At 48.1% G+C, this 14,671-nt stretch overlaps 1 protein-coding gene across 2 annotated transcripts in view; it reads right to left on the reverse strand.

Annotated features, from left to right (window-relative positions):
• The window catches only part of PLD1 (phospholipase D1), a 66,256-nt gene that overhangs the window by 6,701 nt on the left and 44,884 nt on the right, over positions 1-14,671 (reverse strand). For both annotated transcript variants that reach the window (XM_075031392.1, XM_075031391.1), the window contains 5 exons: positions 8,689-8,799; positions 7,864-7,952; positions 4,656-4,769; positions 3,444-3,493; positions 2,270-2,404 (listed from right to left, as the gene is read on the reverse strand). In XM_075031392.1, coding sequence (XP_074887493.1) covers positions 2,270-2,404; positions 3,444-3,493; positions 4,656-4,769; positions 7,864-7,952; positions 8,689-8,799 — 499 coding nt within the window. The remainder of the gene's footprint in view (positions 1-2,269; positions 2,405-3,443; positions 3,494-4,655; positions 4,770-7,863; positions 7,953-8,688; positions 8,800-14,671) is intronic.

Here is a 14,671-nt window from a genome sequence, read left to right on the forward strand (position 1 = left end):
TAGGTAAAACCCTGACCAGAGAGCTTCCTTGTGGAAACACAAACCCTGAGAGCCAGGATTTGGGGGAGGGAAAAAAAACCACCCTCATTTTTGCAGGCTTCAGAAGCTCCAGGCTTGGAAGAAGGTTAAATCACAGCCAAGCCCAGGCCAACATTTGCAAAAGTTTACTCTCTCTGTAACTTCCCAGACGCTTTTGCTGAAGGATGCCACAGCTTTCAAAGGCCTCAACTGCATTTGGTTTGGATACCAAGTTACCTGACGCAGGATGGGCTCCATGGGTAAATCCGCTCTTACCTTCAGTAGAGGTAAGAAGAGGGGAAGTTTTTCATTTGCATTTGGAAGGTAGGGGTTTTGGGGAGGGCAATCTAGGCAGAAGGACGTCATCTCCTCGCTGTGGGTAACCAACACCCAGACCCCCCCGTCCTGCCAGGACCACGCTTTTGTGTCTGCAGACGCAAGAGCTCAGGCACCGTCCCTCTAACGCAGCAGCAGACCCCAGAGCTCTGGGGCACCTTCCGACCACAGGAGATGTTTCTGCTCCACTCCTTGCCCTGTGCTTGCTGCAGCACTACTGCACGCTGCGTAAAACCCAAACCCCCGAAAGGAGAGGGGTGCTTTCCAGAGGGGTGCGGGGGGGGGGCACCTTCCCCGGCGGTGGGACCCATGGGTTTCCTGTGTACCGCTCCTTGCTCGCACCCTGGGAAATAACCGCTTCAGTCCCCAACAAAGCTGCTGGAAGGTAGCAGACGTTTCCCCCATTGCATTTCTACTGCGCAGCTCTGGCTGTGCCTTTTGCGGGGGGGGTTCCTCTCCAAAACGCACCCACTCCTGTAAGGGTTTGGGTGTGCTTGGGCTCAACGTGGCAGCTCCAGCCCTGACTGTGCGCGGCAGTGGGAGCTCCCCCGCCTGCTTGTGCCATGCAGGATCTGACACCCGCAGCGTTGCTCGAGACCAGCTGAGGCTTTTTCCCCCAAAAGGGTTTCTCTGGCCCACACAGCCTGCAGAAGGCAAGGGATGGGGGACACCGTAGCTCCAAGGGAACTGCAATAGCAAGTCATCAGGTCATTAACCGACAGAAGGGACCAAACAACAACAAAAAAATCTCCAGACACAGCTCCCGGCCCTGTAAGAGACTCCCAGGCACCAGTTAGCCATTTTGCCTTCCCAGTGACTGAATTAACTCAAAGGGAGCTAACACCTCCAGAGGAAAACCAAGCCAAGCCCTTCTCCGTCCTTTCACCTCCCTCTCCTGCACAGTGGCCCCATTAGCATGTTATTTCCATGCACCATCTCTTTCTTGGGTAGAAAAGGGATGAAAGCAGCTCCCTATCACCTCACCAGCCAGCACGGATGCACTCGCTGTATAAAAATCTGTCCTCAGGCTTACACGTATAGAAAATAGAAATTAAAATCTGTCTCAGGCCCCCAGACCATCACAGTTGCAACGACACTGCTCCTGCTGTGATATTAAAACCACCTTCGGGCTGCTCTGCGTACTGGAGACAGGATCTGACCCCTGAGAGGGTAACAGAAGAGCAAACCTAACCACAGGTCATCCGAGACTACAGGCTGAACTGCTGCTTTGAAGGAGGGGAGTATTTTGAGTCTTGCAAAATCTGGTATTAAGTTATTCTTTGGCAAAGTTTTCACTGCTGATGTAGCAGATGAAAAAGGGTTTCTTTAAAGAAACAGGATAAAATTCTGCTTTTCTGCTGCCATGTAGAACTCTGAGCCTAAAGTCTGTTGTCTTTGCTTCATGATCTCATAATAAATATGGTAACAGAAACGGATGAAATGATATCTATTACTTGTTATAACATATTTCCCCATTCTTAGGAAATGGAGCTGATAAATGACACATGTTGTCCAAGCCTTCCAAATTTTACGGCACATTCTGTTCTTTAAGGAACAGATGACAAGTCTCACAAGTCTTCCTGCTAGAGCGGAGTTTGATACAAGACAGATGGACAATATTCCCTGCACTGGGATTCTCTTCACTGTTGCACAGAGATTTAAAACCATTTTAGAAAAACAAATTAAATGACAGCCCTCCAAATCCTTTCCTCCCTCCTACCTACCCTCCTGATGAATTTATGAGTTTGGTTTTTTGTTGGTTTTTTTAAACAGCAAAATATTTCACAAGAAAGTAATCACAACACAGAAAAGCACATGGCACCGCAGCCTGCACTGAGTACAGGCCAGAGAAGCAAAAGGACTAATCCAGATATAATTGAGTGGTCCAAACCCTTCGCGCAAGCCCCCCGCTCACCGATTATAACTGTGTTGTCATCAGCAATAAGCAGTTTGCTGTGAACGTAGATGAGCTCTGTGACTAGTTTTCCTTCCAGCTCTGCATATGTTCGAAGTCCACAGAACGAGATGTAGTTTATCCACTTATCTCTAACTGAAAATTAAAAGAGAACAAAACCGATGGGATGAGGGAGGTGGAAGAGAGAAGAAAGAGAAAAGACCCTCTTTCTAGAAAAGACCCATATGAATAACAGTTCACTTTTGACATTTTAAAAAAATAATGAACAAACAGATAATGGAAATAAGTTTCTTTAAAAATAGTCTTTAAAAGCTGCCTGTGGGCGGTCTGTGCTGCCCTGATCCACTGCCTGCTCAAATACTTCCACTTTGGTGAGAAATGACCCCAATCTCCCTTGTGCAGCACGCAAGTTTTCACCACCGATCCGAACATCTTAAAATAACTGGACTATACGACTGTTCTTCTGCAGATGCTGCAGAAAGGAGGCTGAAGCAGGTGTTTTGTCCATGCCCAGTATGGAAAACACGTCCTAATGTACTTGTCTGCAGTTCAGATTTACACAAAGACCTAGAACGAATGAGGCATTATGTACGCCCCTAATATTTGTGACACGTGGGTTTTCACGGTGCTCTGATTCCCAGCAGAGCAAATTCAAGCAGGCATCCTCACGGCAAGGAAGCAACTCTGAAACAGCGTCCTGCTTCGGCAGGTTTTTCCTCTCCGCGTTCATCAGCTTCCAGAAACAAACCCAGGGTGGGATTCACGGCGGGGAGGCTGAGGGCTCCTCGCTCCCAGAAGCGTGACCCTGCTCAGGACATTTTCCAAATAACATGATCCCGAGCAGCTGCAATCACGCCGTGCTCCTCTCCCTGGGGCTCTCCCCTCCTCCGGATCCGGGCTGCATCCAAGTGCAAAAGTCTGACAACAGGGCCACGGCTCGCGTGACCTGACAGACCTCGCCACGGGATGACGGCAGAGGAGGAGGTCGCTCACAGCCCCACCACCCTCTAGCACACGTTGCTGTGAGATGTCCCAGTCCCCCCCGAACCCCTGAGCCACAGCAAGCCCACGTTAATAAGAAGCTAGAGGATCTGATTGATGTCTTATAGACATATCCATCAAACGGCAGCATCCCAAGACTAAACAACACAGAGGAGAAGAATAAAGCTCTTACTCTCTGTCTTCAGCTGGCCCAGGATTGAGTTTTCTCCTCGGCACATGGTCCTGGAAAGAAGGTAGGCAGCTGTCAGCACCACCGCCACTCGAGGCAACGGCATATGCTGCAGCAGAACCGGGCGAGGTAAATTGCAAACACAGATGCCTTTTAAATACCCCATGCAGGCAGAAGAAACACAGTGCTTCCAGAGCACACATGTTTCCCAAGCGACTGTTGATATACCAAGGACTGCTCATTTCCTGAAGGAGCTCATACCAGTCCACATAGGAGCTGGGGAGCACTTTTGCATTCTAGAGCACACCACAATGATGATAAATGTGTTACAAAAGCAGGGCTGCTACCGTCTGTGCCACAGGTCTGGATGTGAAATCACATCAAGAAGAAAAAGTCAACATGTACAGAACACCAGGTCAGGGAGTTTGCGTGATTATGGCCTGACTGGAAAAGCCACAGCCAGCATCTCATTCAAAAAAAACCCCAAAAACCAACCCATGGGCAATTTCTTAAGACCTATGGTTGCCCTTGCAGAAGAAAGCTCAGGCAGAAGGGCCCAGTTAGGGAGACGTGCTGCTTTCCTTCTGCTTGTGTCTCCTGTCAGCTCGTCCTTCTGGAAGTGCAGTAGGACCCCTGCAGACCAGCAGACAAGGGAGATTTCACTCCGGAGGCAGCAGTAGTCTCTGCAGACCCACTGCGCCCTGGCCATGCCATAACACAGCAGCTTTCCAGTAAAACCAGCTTGCCTTGAGCCATTTTGCCTTCCTCTACAGCCCATTCCCAGCGCCGGGCTACCCGGGCACCGCTGCGTCTCAGTCCTTCCCACGAGACCTGCTGTGTTGCAAGGACCCCCAAAACCATCCATTCCGGAGCGGGGGAACCACAGAGCCAGGCAAAGCACCAGCTGAAAAAGCAGATTTGGAGACAAAGAACTCCGGGATTTGTGTAAGGGATCGGGGGACCCACCACGCCAGGGCAGAGGGGTTTCACCACAGAGAGCACCGGGCTTTACCCACCGTAATTCCCCGCTCAGCGAGCATCGCCTCACCTAACGCAAATCCCACAGCTAACAAATAAATGAGCTAAAGTACTAAGTGAAAGTCAGACAAACAGTTTTCTTCTCCTTTTCCCAACACTCCCTGCTCGTGCGGACATCCGACAGGACGCTGATGGCACCACCGGGGAGGTCGCCGGCAGCGGGGCCGCCTGCAGTACCTGTAGTTGAAGTGCATGATGGCCTGCAGCGCGTTCCCTCCGCCCGTCGAAATGTCTCCTTCGAACCCAGGCAGCAGCGGGATCACCACGTATACTCGGAAACGCTTGTTTTCCCTGAAATCACAGTTTGGGGGAATATTAGCCAGCAAATGTTTACAGCTTCGTACAAAGTGAAGTCCCCTCGGTTTCACTTTCCCTGTGCTGACCCGACTTGGTTTCCATCCAAGGCTACCACACAAATTTTAAGGGAGCAAAGTGTGAAACATATTTCCAGTTTCAGGTCTTCATCACCTGTCATCAGTACTTCAGCAAGTGCTCAAACCTTCAGGAGGGGAAGGAATAATTTACTCTCCGCAGACAACAAAAGAAGCTAAAAGAAAAGAAACATGTTTTCACTGAAGTTCAAGGGCAGGCTAATTATTTTGCAGATTGTGTCTGCCACTGTAAAAGTTTGTTTGAGGACCCCGACAGCCCAGTCACACAGCTACTGGTGCAGACTGGTGTGTACAACTGCCCGGCAGAGCACAGCAAAGATCACAGAGCTATCACAGGCAGAAACCCCAAATCTAACCTGACATTCCCACTGCACCCTGGTTTTTAGAAGTCAGAAACATCACAGAAGGTGGAAAAAGCTCACGGCACAAGCAAAACATTGATCATTCAAGGAAGGCAAATATTTCACTGATATATCACAACCCACAAAAACTCAGTTCCAGAGTTCCCCCAAACTAAACCATACCCTAACTGTGATCCCATTCAGAACAAAAGCTACAGCTGTGGCACTGCTTGGGGCATTTCTTAAAGCCCACCTTTGGGTTCTCTTTGCTGACAAAAGCCAGATGCATCTGCTCTGCCAGCGCTTTCCAGGCACCCCTGGGTGCTGGCAATCCCTTGCCCTGCACCCTAGAGGAGGAGGAGGAGGAGGATGGTCCATTGAAGGGTGCTGCCACTAGATGGCAAACACAGTTTAATCAGGAAAAACCATTTCAGGAGCAGTCTGAAGATAAACCAGCCTGCAGTTTTTGTTAAAAGTATTCCTTCCTTGGGGAAGCCCTGCCTGTGGATTTGGAATTGTGAAGAACTGGGGTCTCGTCTGAGCTGTGAGGGAGACAGTGAGGACCTGTGTTTCTTTAATTTCAACCAGTGCTTCTTTATAGCTGTGCTAGGCACTGTAAACTAGCTTTAGCCGGACAGCAGACCTCAGAAACAGTTAATGAGGTCTTACTGGTACACAACGAGACTTTGAAATTAAGCCTGTTTGTTTCATGAAAAAGATCTACCAACAAAAGCATTCCCCCAAAAGCAGCTTGTTTGTCTAAGACCAGTGTTTATTAAACTAGAAAGCCACCCATGAGAAAAAGAGGAAACCAAGAAAAGAACATTATTAATTACATTGGTAGAAAATATTTAGTTTAGAAGAGAGAGAAGTGTACAAGCTTAACTGAAGAACTTAATTTATAATTAAACATCTGTTTTCCTGGGTCAATTTGCAACATAAGCATTATGATACAATCCATTTAGGTCTGAATTTACTTTTAATCTTAGGCAATGCCAAGGACTCTGGAGTGTGGAGAATTTGAATCTTATATTCTGTTAGGAATCACTGACATTAAGCTGGCACACTATTGGCATAAAATTGGAGTAATACAGAAGCGAGCATGACATCTGAAAATGGGTCACTGAAGAATTTGTGCAATTCCCTTTGGTACTAGACTTTTTGATGTCTGGATGGAATGCCACCCTTTATATAAATTTTATGTGAGAGGAAAAATCTTAGCAGATTACCTGGAGAATTTGCCACTTCCTCAGTAGCATCGCTAACAGCAGGCAACTGATGCAAAGAGCCGGTGGCGCAATCAGTTCCCAAAGGCAGGAAAGGCAATCCGGAGGAGCTTTCCAGGTGGACACCGACCGGCACAGAGATGCCACGTCCAACTGCCTGCGAGCCTCGAGGTTGCAATGCAAACACCAGCAATGCCATTTCCAGCAGCGCTGGCACCACTCCTCATTTACCCCGGGTGAGAAAATCCACCCCATCTTTTCAGCCTTAGCTCATTTCAATTATTTGGGCTATGCACTGCAGCTCACAGATTACCAGCAACTCCACCCTGTTACCCTGCCCTGCTGTTAATGGCACAGCTGGTAACACCCACGCTCTCCCGGTTTAAACTGTGCTCCTCTTTCCACAGTGCCTCTGAACAAAGCCTGTTTCATGGCAGGTCCTGTGACCTTGTAGATACTGCCCGTACCCCGGTGTCTGTCTGTCTGTCTGTCTCGGGTTGGTTGCCTTTACCCAAGTGGGAATTTCCAAGCTCAAGTGTAAAAGAGAGAGACATTTCTGTGACTCTGGAGAGAGCACGTCTGGGAAAGCAGCCCCTGCATAGCTGTGGACGACTACAATACAGAAAAAATAATCATTGCAAGAAACATCTCCATGCCTGGCAAAAAAGTACATGAGAGATGAAAGGAAGAAGTTTAGAAAGTTTTCTGCGTATCAGCCCAGCAAGACCAGGACACAGTTGTAGACTATGACATACATGTATCTTAAAGAGAGACTCCAGGGGAGCAACATTAAGCAAGGCTGTCCAGGATCAAAGCAAAGACAAGATACTACCTGTGGTATTAATGTTAACATGGGGTTAGGCATGCTGAAGTAAAAGGAGCATCTAAACCATGGTTGGATTTGATCCATCCAGGAGCAAACGATGGTCTCCTTGCAATGGCTGGAGGTTGTAAACACCCTCCAACACTTACCAGAAAAAGTTGTTCGAACAATAGCTGAACCCTGCAGTCACATCCTCAAAATGTGTTTGCCTCCCCTATTTGAAGCCAATCCTCTCTATAGATAACTTAAATCAGCCGCAAATCCCAGTTCAGCCTTCTCACCCATCGACTTGCCTTACCACGCACTTCAAGACTGGCTGGCTATGGAGCAAAGGCGTCACTGAACTGGAGTATAAAGGACTTGCTTTTAAACAAGTTGCAGAGTTAAAGATACATTTGCATCAGGTTAAGTCCAGAAAACCACTCGTTGGCTGCAAAGAAACCACTAAAGAGTCTCACGGCTGCAAAAGCAAGCAGATGTTTGACCGCATCAGTTCTGCGTTGGAAAAGCTATCGTACAGTTGTGTCCATTAAGATATTATTTTACACCACACCATATAAATGCACCTGGAAGACTTTCATTGCCTTGTTAAGAACAGGTTACCTGTGAGCTTTAAGAATCCTCTGAGCAATCGCATCGCCAATCTTGTTCCAGACAACTTTGTCATCAGCACAGCTAATAAAAAACTGGTTCTGCAGGAAAAGCAAGCAAAGCTACTGTCAGACACTGCCAGCTATGAACAAAAAAAAATGTGTATACTTCATTTCAGACCAAGAGCAACTACAGATAGCTGGGTTTGTGTGCCATTTGAATTGATGCTTTTTTAATTATTATTATTATTATTATATGATGTGTGTTTCTGTGCTCACTTAGGGAATGAATTAGTCCTTAAAAATCACACTCCTTAGAAAGTTCACATAAAGAACATCCTAACAAGAGGCTAAAAAAAAAAAAAAAAAAAGAAAAAAAGAGAATAAGCATCTCCATTCAGCCAGCACTGAGAGTCTCTCCAGCACAGGAGATTCCTGCAGCTCAAGGCTGCACAGATGCGAGATCAGCCCTGTGAGTGGGAGGTTCAGGCATGCACAGGGGACTCTGCAAGCCATGGAGGGGACAGAAAGACTACTGCACAGGCCATGAAAGTTGCTGAAAATTTTGCAAAGAGGCTTATAAAAGGAGAGGTCTACTTTTTTTCACCTTATGGTCAGAAGGCTGTCAGGTTACATACCCATCAACCTGGTGCAAAGACCACTGAAGTCAATGGAAATAGCCCCAAAAACACAGAGCAGATGCTGTATTAATAGTCACAGGTGTCTAAATGCATAAAAAAACTAAGACCAAACCTCGAGAAACAGAAGTACCCTCCTGATGGCTGCGAGCCATGCCCGGAGCATCAGGACCCTCCTGCTTTTCCTCATTGCCACTCACTTCTATATATATGTAGTGCTTGCTGTTTTCTATCACGCTGACGTAGGCATTGTGGATGGACTCCTCGTGGTATTTAATGCCAGCAGACCAGTCAGCAGCAGAACGGATCACCTGGAAAGCAAGAGATTAACATCTTCAGCTCTCTCCCATCCAGGACAGCACAGCATTGCAACTGAATTATTTAATAGGCAATGCTCTTCCCCGGCACCAGTTGCCTATCAGGATTTCGCTAAATAAGGTTAATACGTGCAACATTCACAATTTATACTGCATTTGTAATAAGAAGAAAGGATGCTCAAAAATAGTATTAATGCTTAATAATGTTTTGACTGAAAACATAAGTACCCTGACCCATTGCTGCATTACTGCCCTCTCTCACCTGAGCAGTTTTAGGTGTGATAGAAGCAGCCCAGCAGCACGTTCTTGCTTAAGGTCTTATGATAAACTGCTTTTAAAACTACCTAAATTTCCAAGCTTTAGGGGTGCACATCCAATCAGTGATCTCCTCTCTAGCAGTATTTAAAAGCTGGTCTCCAGCTGAGGCAATGCATTTTTCCCGCAAACAGGCAGCACATAATTATACAGTCGGTCTGATAATGCAGGCCATGTCTTTGTCCTGAGCACTCGAGGTCATTTATTTCTTCTGCCAAATTCTTGCACAAGCCATCCGATTTGGGATGATACGACTTTTAAAATTCATAGCAGTTCAGCTGCCTGCACTTATTTATTAATTTTTACTGGAAATCCACATTTAAAGCAGATACTGCGAGATCCCTGGGGCACGTTCTCCCCCCGTCTCCTGCAGTTCTTGTGCAAGAGAGCCAAACCACTATGAGAAACAATCTTTGTTCACGCTCTCGACCTGGCTGAGCAAGGCCCACAGCAGACAGCTTCCCATCCCCGACAGCCGGAGATGCTGCAGCATCTCCCACTTCTCTGCTTTGAGTCAAGGAGCAACCACGCTATGCCCTGAGTGACATTTTCCTAGATGGAAATGTAGTTTTTAATTAAGGGTTGGCAGGGTATGTGCTCAGGGGAAATAATTACTCACGATTAGCCTCTGTCTTTAAACATTGTCAAGACAAAAACGGTGAAACAATAGCCTTCAAATATTTCAATACAGCCATTATACCAGCACTCAGGGCCAGTCACACACAGGACAAGATCCAAATGCTGAGGATCCGTGAAACGTGTGTGTCAGTACCTGCAAAATCCTGATCTCTTTTGGGGCTCAACAACATTTTTCCCTGGAAGTCCTTCCCATGGATTTCTTTTAATTCTCAGTGTCCAGCTTCTGCTTTGCTCCGTGTTACTCTCCCTGTCCCCTTGACATCCCTGATACCCTGACCCTGAGCTCTGCTGTCACCTTGTCATCACCACCCACCATCAAAGCAGGCTGCTGGCCGTGGCACAGCTGAGGACTTTTGAGGGCTAATTACCAGTTGTATACTAGTAGATAACGATTTGGCCCTTTGGTCCAGGTGCTGCATGCCTGACCCAAACCAATCCTCTGGTCTCCACAGCATCTCTGGAGGTGGCACTGAGGGACACTGCTGTTAAGCAGCGCACGACTCCTGAGCTAATTCCTCCACCCGGACAGAAGGAGCCCTCTCCCACAGGTCACCAAAAAAGAGATCCTGCAGCTCTCCTATTTGGCTGCTCACTTGGCCAACAGGAGGGAGCACTCTGCAGTCTCCTGAACTGAACGTCGCAGTCGCAGATGCTTGAGCGAGGTTGCTAGCCTGGATGCAAGGGCCAGCACAGCTTTTGCTGGTCCCAAACAGACGCCCCTTCGCCTGCATCAACCTCCGCAAGGCGATGCTGTTCGTGCCCGTAGGGTTTTAATCACCCGTTTGGTTTGCGAAGCCAAGGCTGCGCACTCCCACGCGCCCCGGGCATTGCTGAAACCCCACCGAGCACCACGGCAGAGAGAGTTTCTGAACAAAATTCCACCATTTGCATTAATAAGGACAGAAAAAGCAGCCCTTCCGCCTTCACCGGCACAGCTGGCGATGAGCAGCCGGGCCACAGAGTGCATCCCTGTGGGCTGGGGACCTCCAGCAAACGCAGTCTGGAATTGCGCTTCAGAACTTGTAGCTTCCTAGTGTACAAAGTACTGATATTTAATCCTTTTTTTTTTTTTGATAGTTAACTTTGTCCATGCTCCAAAGAGCCGCTTCTCTTTTCAAGATCAGCTGCTGAGCCCTGCACTGAACAAAGTAACTTCTGCATTTACCCTCATTTACAGCAGTGATAGCTGAAACTGCTGGGAACAAGGAATAAACGTCCTTTTCTGAATCGGGAGCCTGATAGCACCAAAGTCCCTCACTTTGAAAGACAACTTTACTGCTGGGAGACAAGTTTATTCCAAACCAGCGATGCCACCTGAGCCAACAAAACCATCACTCAGGACCATCCCTTCCCAGCACCTCAGCTTCCCAGCACATCACCCACCTGCCCTTCCCTGCCTTCCTCTTCACCCCTCCACATGCCGGCACCCCAGCTCCCTCCGCACACCAAGCTGCCCGCTGTTACACGACCATCATCCCTCTACCCTCACCCCAAAACGATGTGTCACGGCTCGTCCTAAAAAGCTGGCTCCGCATCACCCAAATCGCTCACGTCAGGTACCACCTCAAATCCACATGTGGAGGGAAGGTGTCAGAAGATGCTGGCTGGGGCAGCGGAACGGGCGTAAGGTGTTCCAGCTTGGACCTCAAAATAACTTTATTTTTAACCTGGGCCACTTCAGTGTATCTAAAGCGAGCTGGTTCAAACCCAACCTATTTTGCTGGGGAGAAAAAGCCACCTGCTGCCCAGCACAGCCCCTGCGAACCAGGGCTGGTGTCTCCATGCTCCTTCTTCTCCTCTCCCTCAAGTCTCTCAAAAGCAGCGCTGAGTGCTGTGCCAGGCTTGTCATCCCTTTAACTTCTTTCACCGATACAACAGTAATAAATTTGATGTTTGCTGTGGGCTAGCACGTAAATCCTGAACAATGCAAGCTCTCTTGCAGACTTCAAAGAGGTAAGGCCATTAGCCGTTGCCAGAGCATTAAATTTTCATTGCATTTACATCAGGAACTGGATATTGCCTCACCACGTCACATCTTTTGCAGCGCTGGCTTTGGCCTATAACTGCAAACTCTGGAATGGAAATAGAGAGATGGAAAAAAACCTGGCACTGCCTTTGGCAGACAGCTATTTGACTCTTGCAAAAATCAACGTGCAATCACATCGCTCTTGCGAACAAAGCCCAGAAGTTCAAACGAAAGAGGATGAGAGACCATGTCTGACCAACCCGTGGAGCCGACGGGCTCCTCTTCTCTTTCCCAGCCCGTACCTCCACGTCGTTTCCCACGCACGCCGCGTTCATCCTCCCTGCCCAGGGGAAAGCCCCTGTCAGTGCCGCTCCTGCTATCCCCACCCTCCCAAAAACACTTCCTTGCTCCTCTCCTCTGACAAAGGAGAGCAAAACCAGATGGTACAACGAGGTCAAAATCTGTTGCTGACAGGTCAGTGGCTTGGGCCTGCAGCAATGCTGCAATCCCCACAGATCCTTTGTATATTCCCTTCCTCTGATCTGCCCACAATTGAAGACAGATTTGCAAACAAGTTCAGAAAGAAGAAAAACGGCAGCCAGACTTTTTTCAATCACCCCACAGCCAAGGACAGTCACTGGATGCTGGATTGTACCTCGGGGCAGTAACTTCTGCTTGTAAAGTCCCTATACAGCACCAAAACGGGGATAACACCGGTTTGGCTGTTGGCCAGCCAAAGGATTCAATATCAAGAACAACAACAATATTTCTCTGGTTTTTCTGGATATAAAAGTTGGTGAAAGATTTTAGGGTATCTGCTTATTTCTGTGCTGGACTGTACCACTGAAAGGAGATGCGAGCACCGGCAGCCCTCTGGTCCAAAACTAATATATGGGACGGGCAAGAGGTTGATGTTCCCGTGACTGCAGGAAAGGAGAAGCCACGCAGGGACACCCTGACGCATGCCTCGGGAGCTCCAGAAAAAGGCAACTGGGAGGAAGGGGGGTTCAGATCCAGGCTGCGGGTGTCCTGCCCTCTCCCCACCTCCTGCAGCAGCCAAATCCGAAACCTTCATCAGGAGGAGAGATTGAGCCGCTCACCGACCCGTTGCAGGGACTTCAAGGATGCTCAGGGCACTTGTGTCACGCAGGGATCGATGGAAACCAGGCCAGTGTGAACATTACAGAGGAGACAGCCAAAATTATAGTATGTGCATGCAAAACCACACCTCGGAGCTCAAGGAGATCACCCAGAGATCATAAATCAGCTGAAGCAGCCTGGGGCCAAGGGACCTGCACCCAGGCAGGGTGCACCAGCCTGGGCAGAGGAGCTACCCTCACCGCTTCCACCGTGCTTGGGGCGGCAAAAACTCTTCCCCCAGTCTTCCCTCATACCGGGAAGGCTGGTAGATTGCAGGGCAACATATTTTCAGCCTAATATCATATAGTTTTATTTATCTGGCTATGTGCAGGGCTGGGCTACCCTGACAGGTCTCTAAAAGCTGCAATTTGACATAAATTAGAAATGAGCAAGGTAGTTTCAAATGAATAATTTACAAGACAAACCTGCTCTCTTTTCGCTGTTTATGGCATCGCTGAGAACAGCCCCTCATTTCCTGGAATGTATCAGTTATTTGCAATGCCCCAACAATGTTGTGACAAGGCTAGTTTTCAAACAGCTCACCCATCGCTCAGCACTGGTGTTTGCGGCATTTAGCAGTCACCGTTTGAGCTTCATCCTCTTCTCCCACAAGCTGATGCCCTGAGCCAGCAGCTCTGCAGTACAGACCGAGGAAAAGTCGGACCTAGGCTGTGCTCAGTTTAGTTTCTCCTTTGGGAACCGCTTCCAGTTCTGTAATCAGTAGAGCTTAACTTTTTGCTACAGCAAACGCCATAATTTAGAAGTTGAGGCTTATTTTGCGGTTAGAGCGCGCTCAGGGGACACAAGCCCCCTCACTTCCACGAGAACAAAATTTCCCAAAAAGCTGGGGTCACGAATGCAGCCAGGGAGGCATTTACAGCCACAGGGAAACATGACGATGCCCGAAGCAAGACTATTTCTCAAACAAGCTGCGAGCATTGTTTTGGAGGCTGATGTAAAATGCCCAAGACCCATGACACAAGATCCCTGTGCTGGCCATCCCTCACACCACGCGTGGAGGAGCAGACAATGCCCTGGCAACCCACAAACCCAGAAAAATGCATCTCGTTACACTAAGCTTCCCCAAGCGGTGCTGTCATCTGGGTGGACCACTCCTTACGAAGAGCAAAGGCATGCATTTTTCCCTGGTTTTGGTCTAATTGCTCTTATTTCGTACATCTTTCATCCACAGAGACGCACAACTGTTTTGCTGCTTCAGCATAACTATTTTGACTTTGTGTTCTTCAACAAGTCCACATTTCTGCTGGGTAACAGTAGTATTCAATATACGCGCTCAATATAGCTAACCAGGTTTTTAAATATCGGTATCTTGGCAATTATGACTGAGGATGATTGTCACAAATGAGACTGTGGGCTGACTGTGCAGAACTGCAGAGGACCCACAGGGCTGAGCAGCTGCATAATAAAATGCAGATGAAATTCAATGCAGAAAGCAACAGCCCCAAGCCTCCACTTAATGCTGGGCTCTAGCTGACCACTACCCATCTGAGCGAGGCGTCAGGGGCCTGGTAGACTGCTCTAAGATCTGGGATAAATACTCAGTGGGCAGCCTCAACCCATCAGGCCTGCCCAAAACATAAACCCCAACTGTTAGGCATTAGAAGAAGAGCAGCAGAAAACAAAATGGAGAATTACACAGCTATACAAAGTCATGGTGTCCCCACAACTTGAGTACTGCATACAGCTCGGTCCTCTTATCTCAGAGGTGGAGGTATAAATTAATGCATCTCTACTGCAAGAGTTGCATTATTTTATTGTAATTGAGGACCTGACCACCTACGCTGT

Source organism: Buteo buteo, chromosome 7 (assembly GCF_964188355.1).
Source record: "Buteo buteo chromosome 7, bButBut1.hap1.1, whole genome shotgun sequence".
Taxonomy (NCBI): domain Eukaryota; kingdom Metazoa; phylum Chordata; class Aves; order Accipitriformes; family Accipitridae; genus Buteo; species Buteo buteo.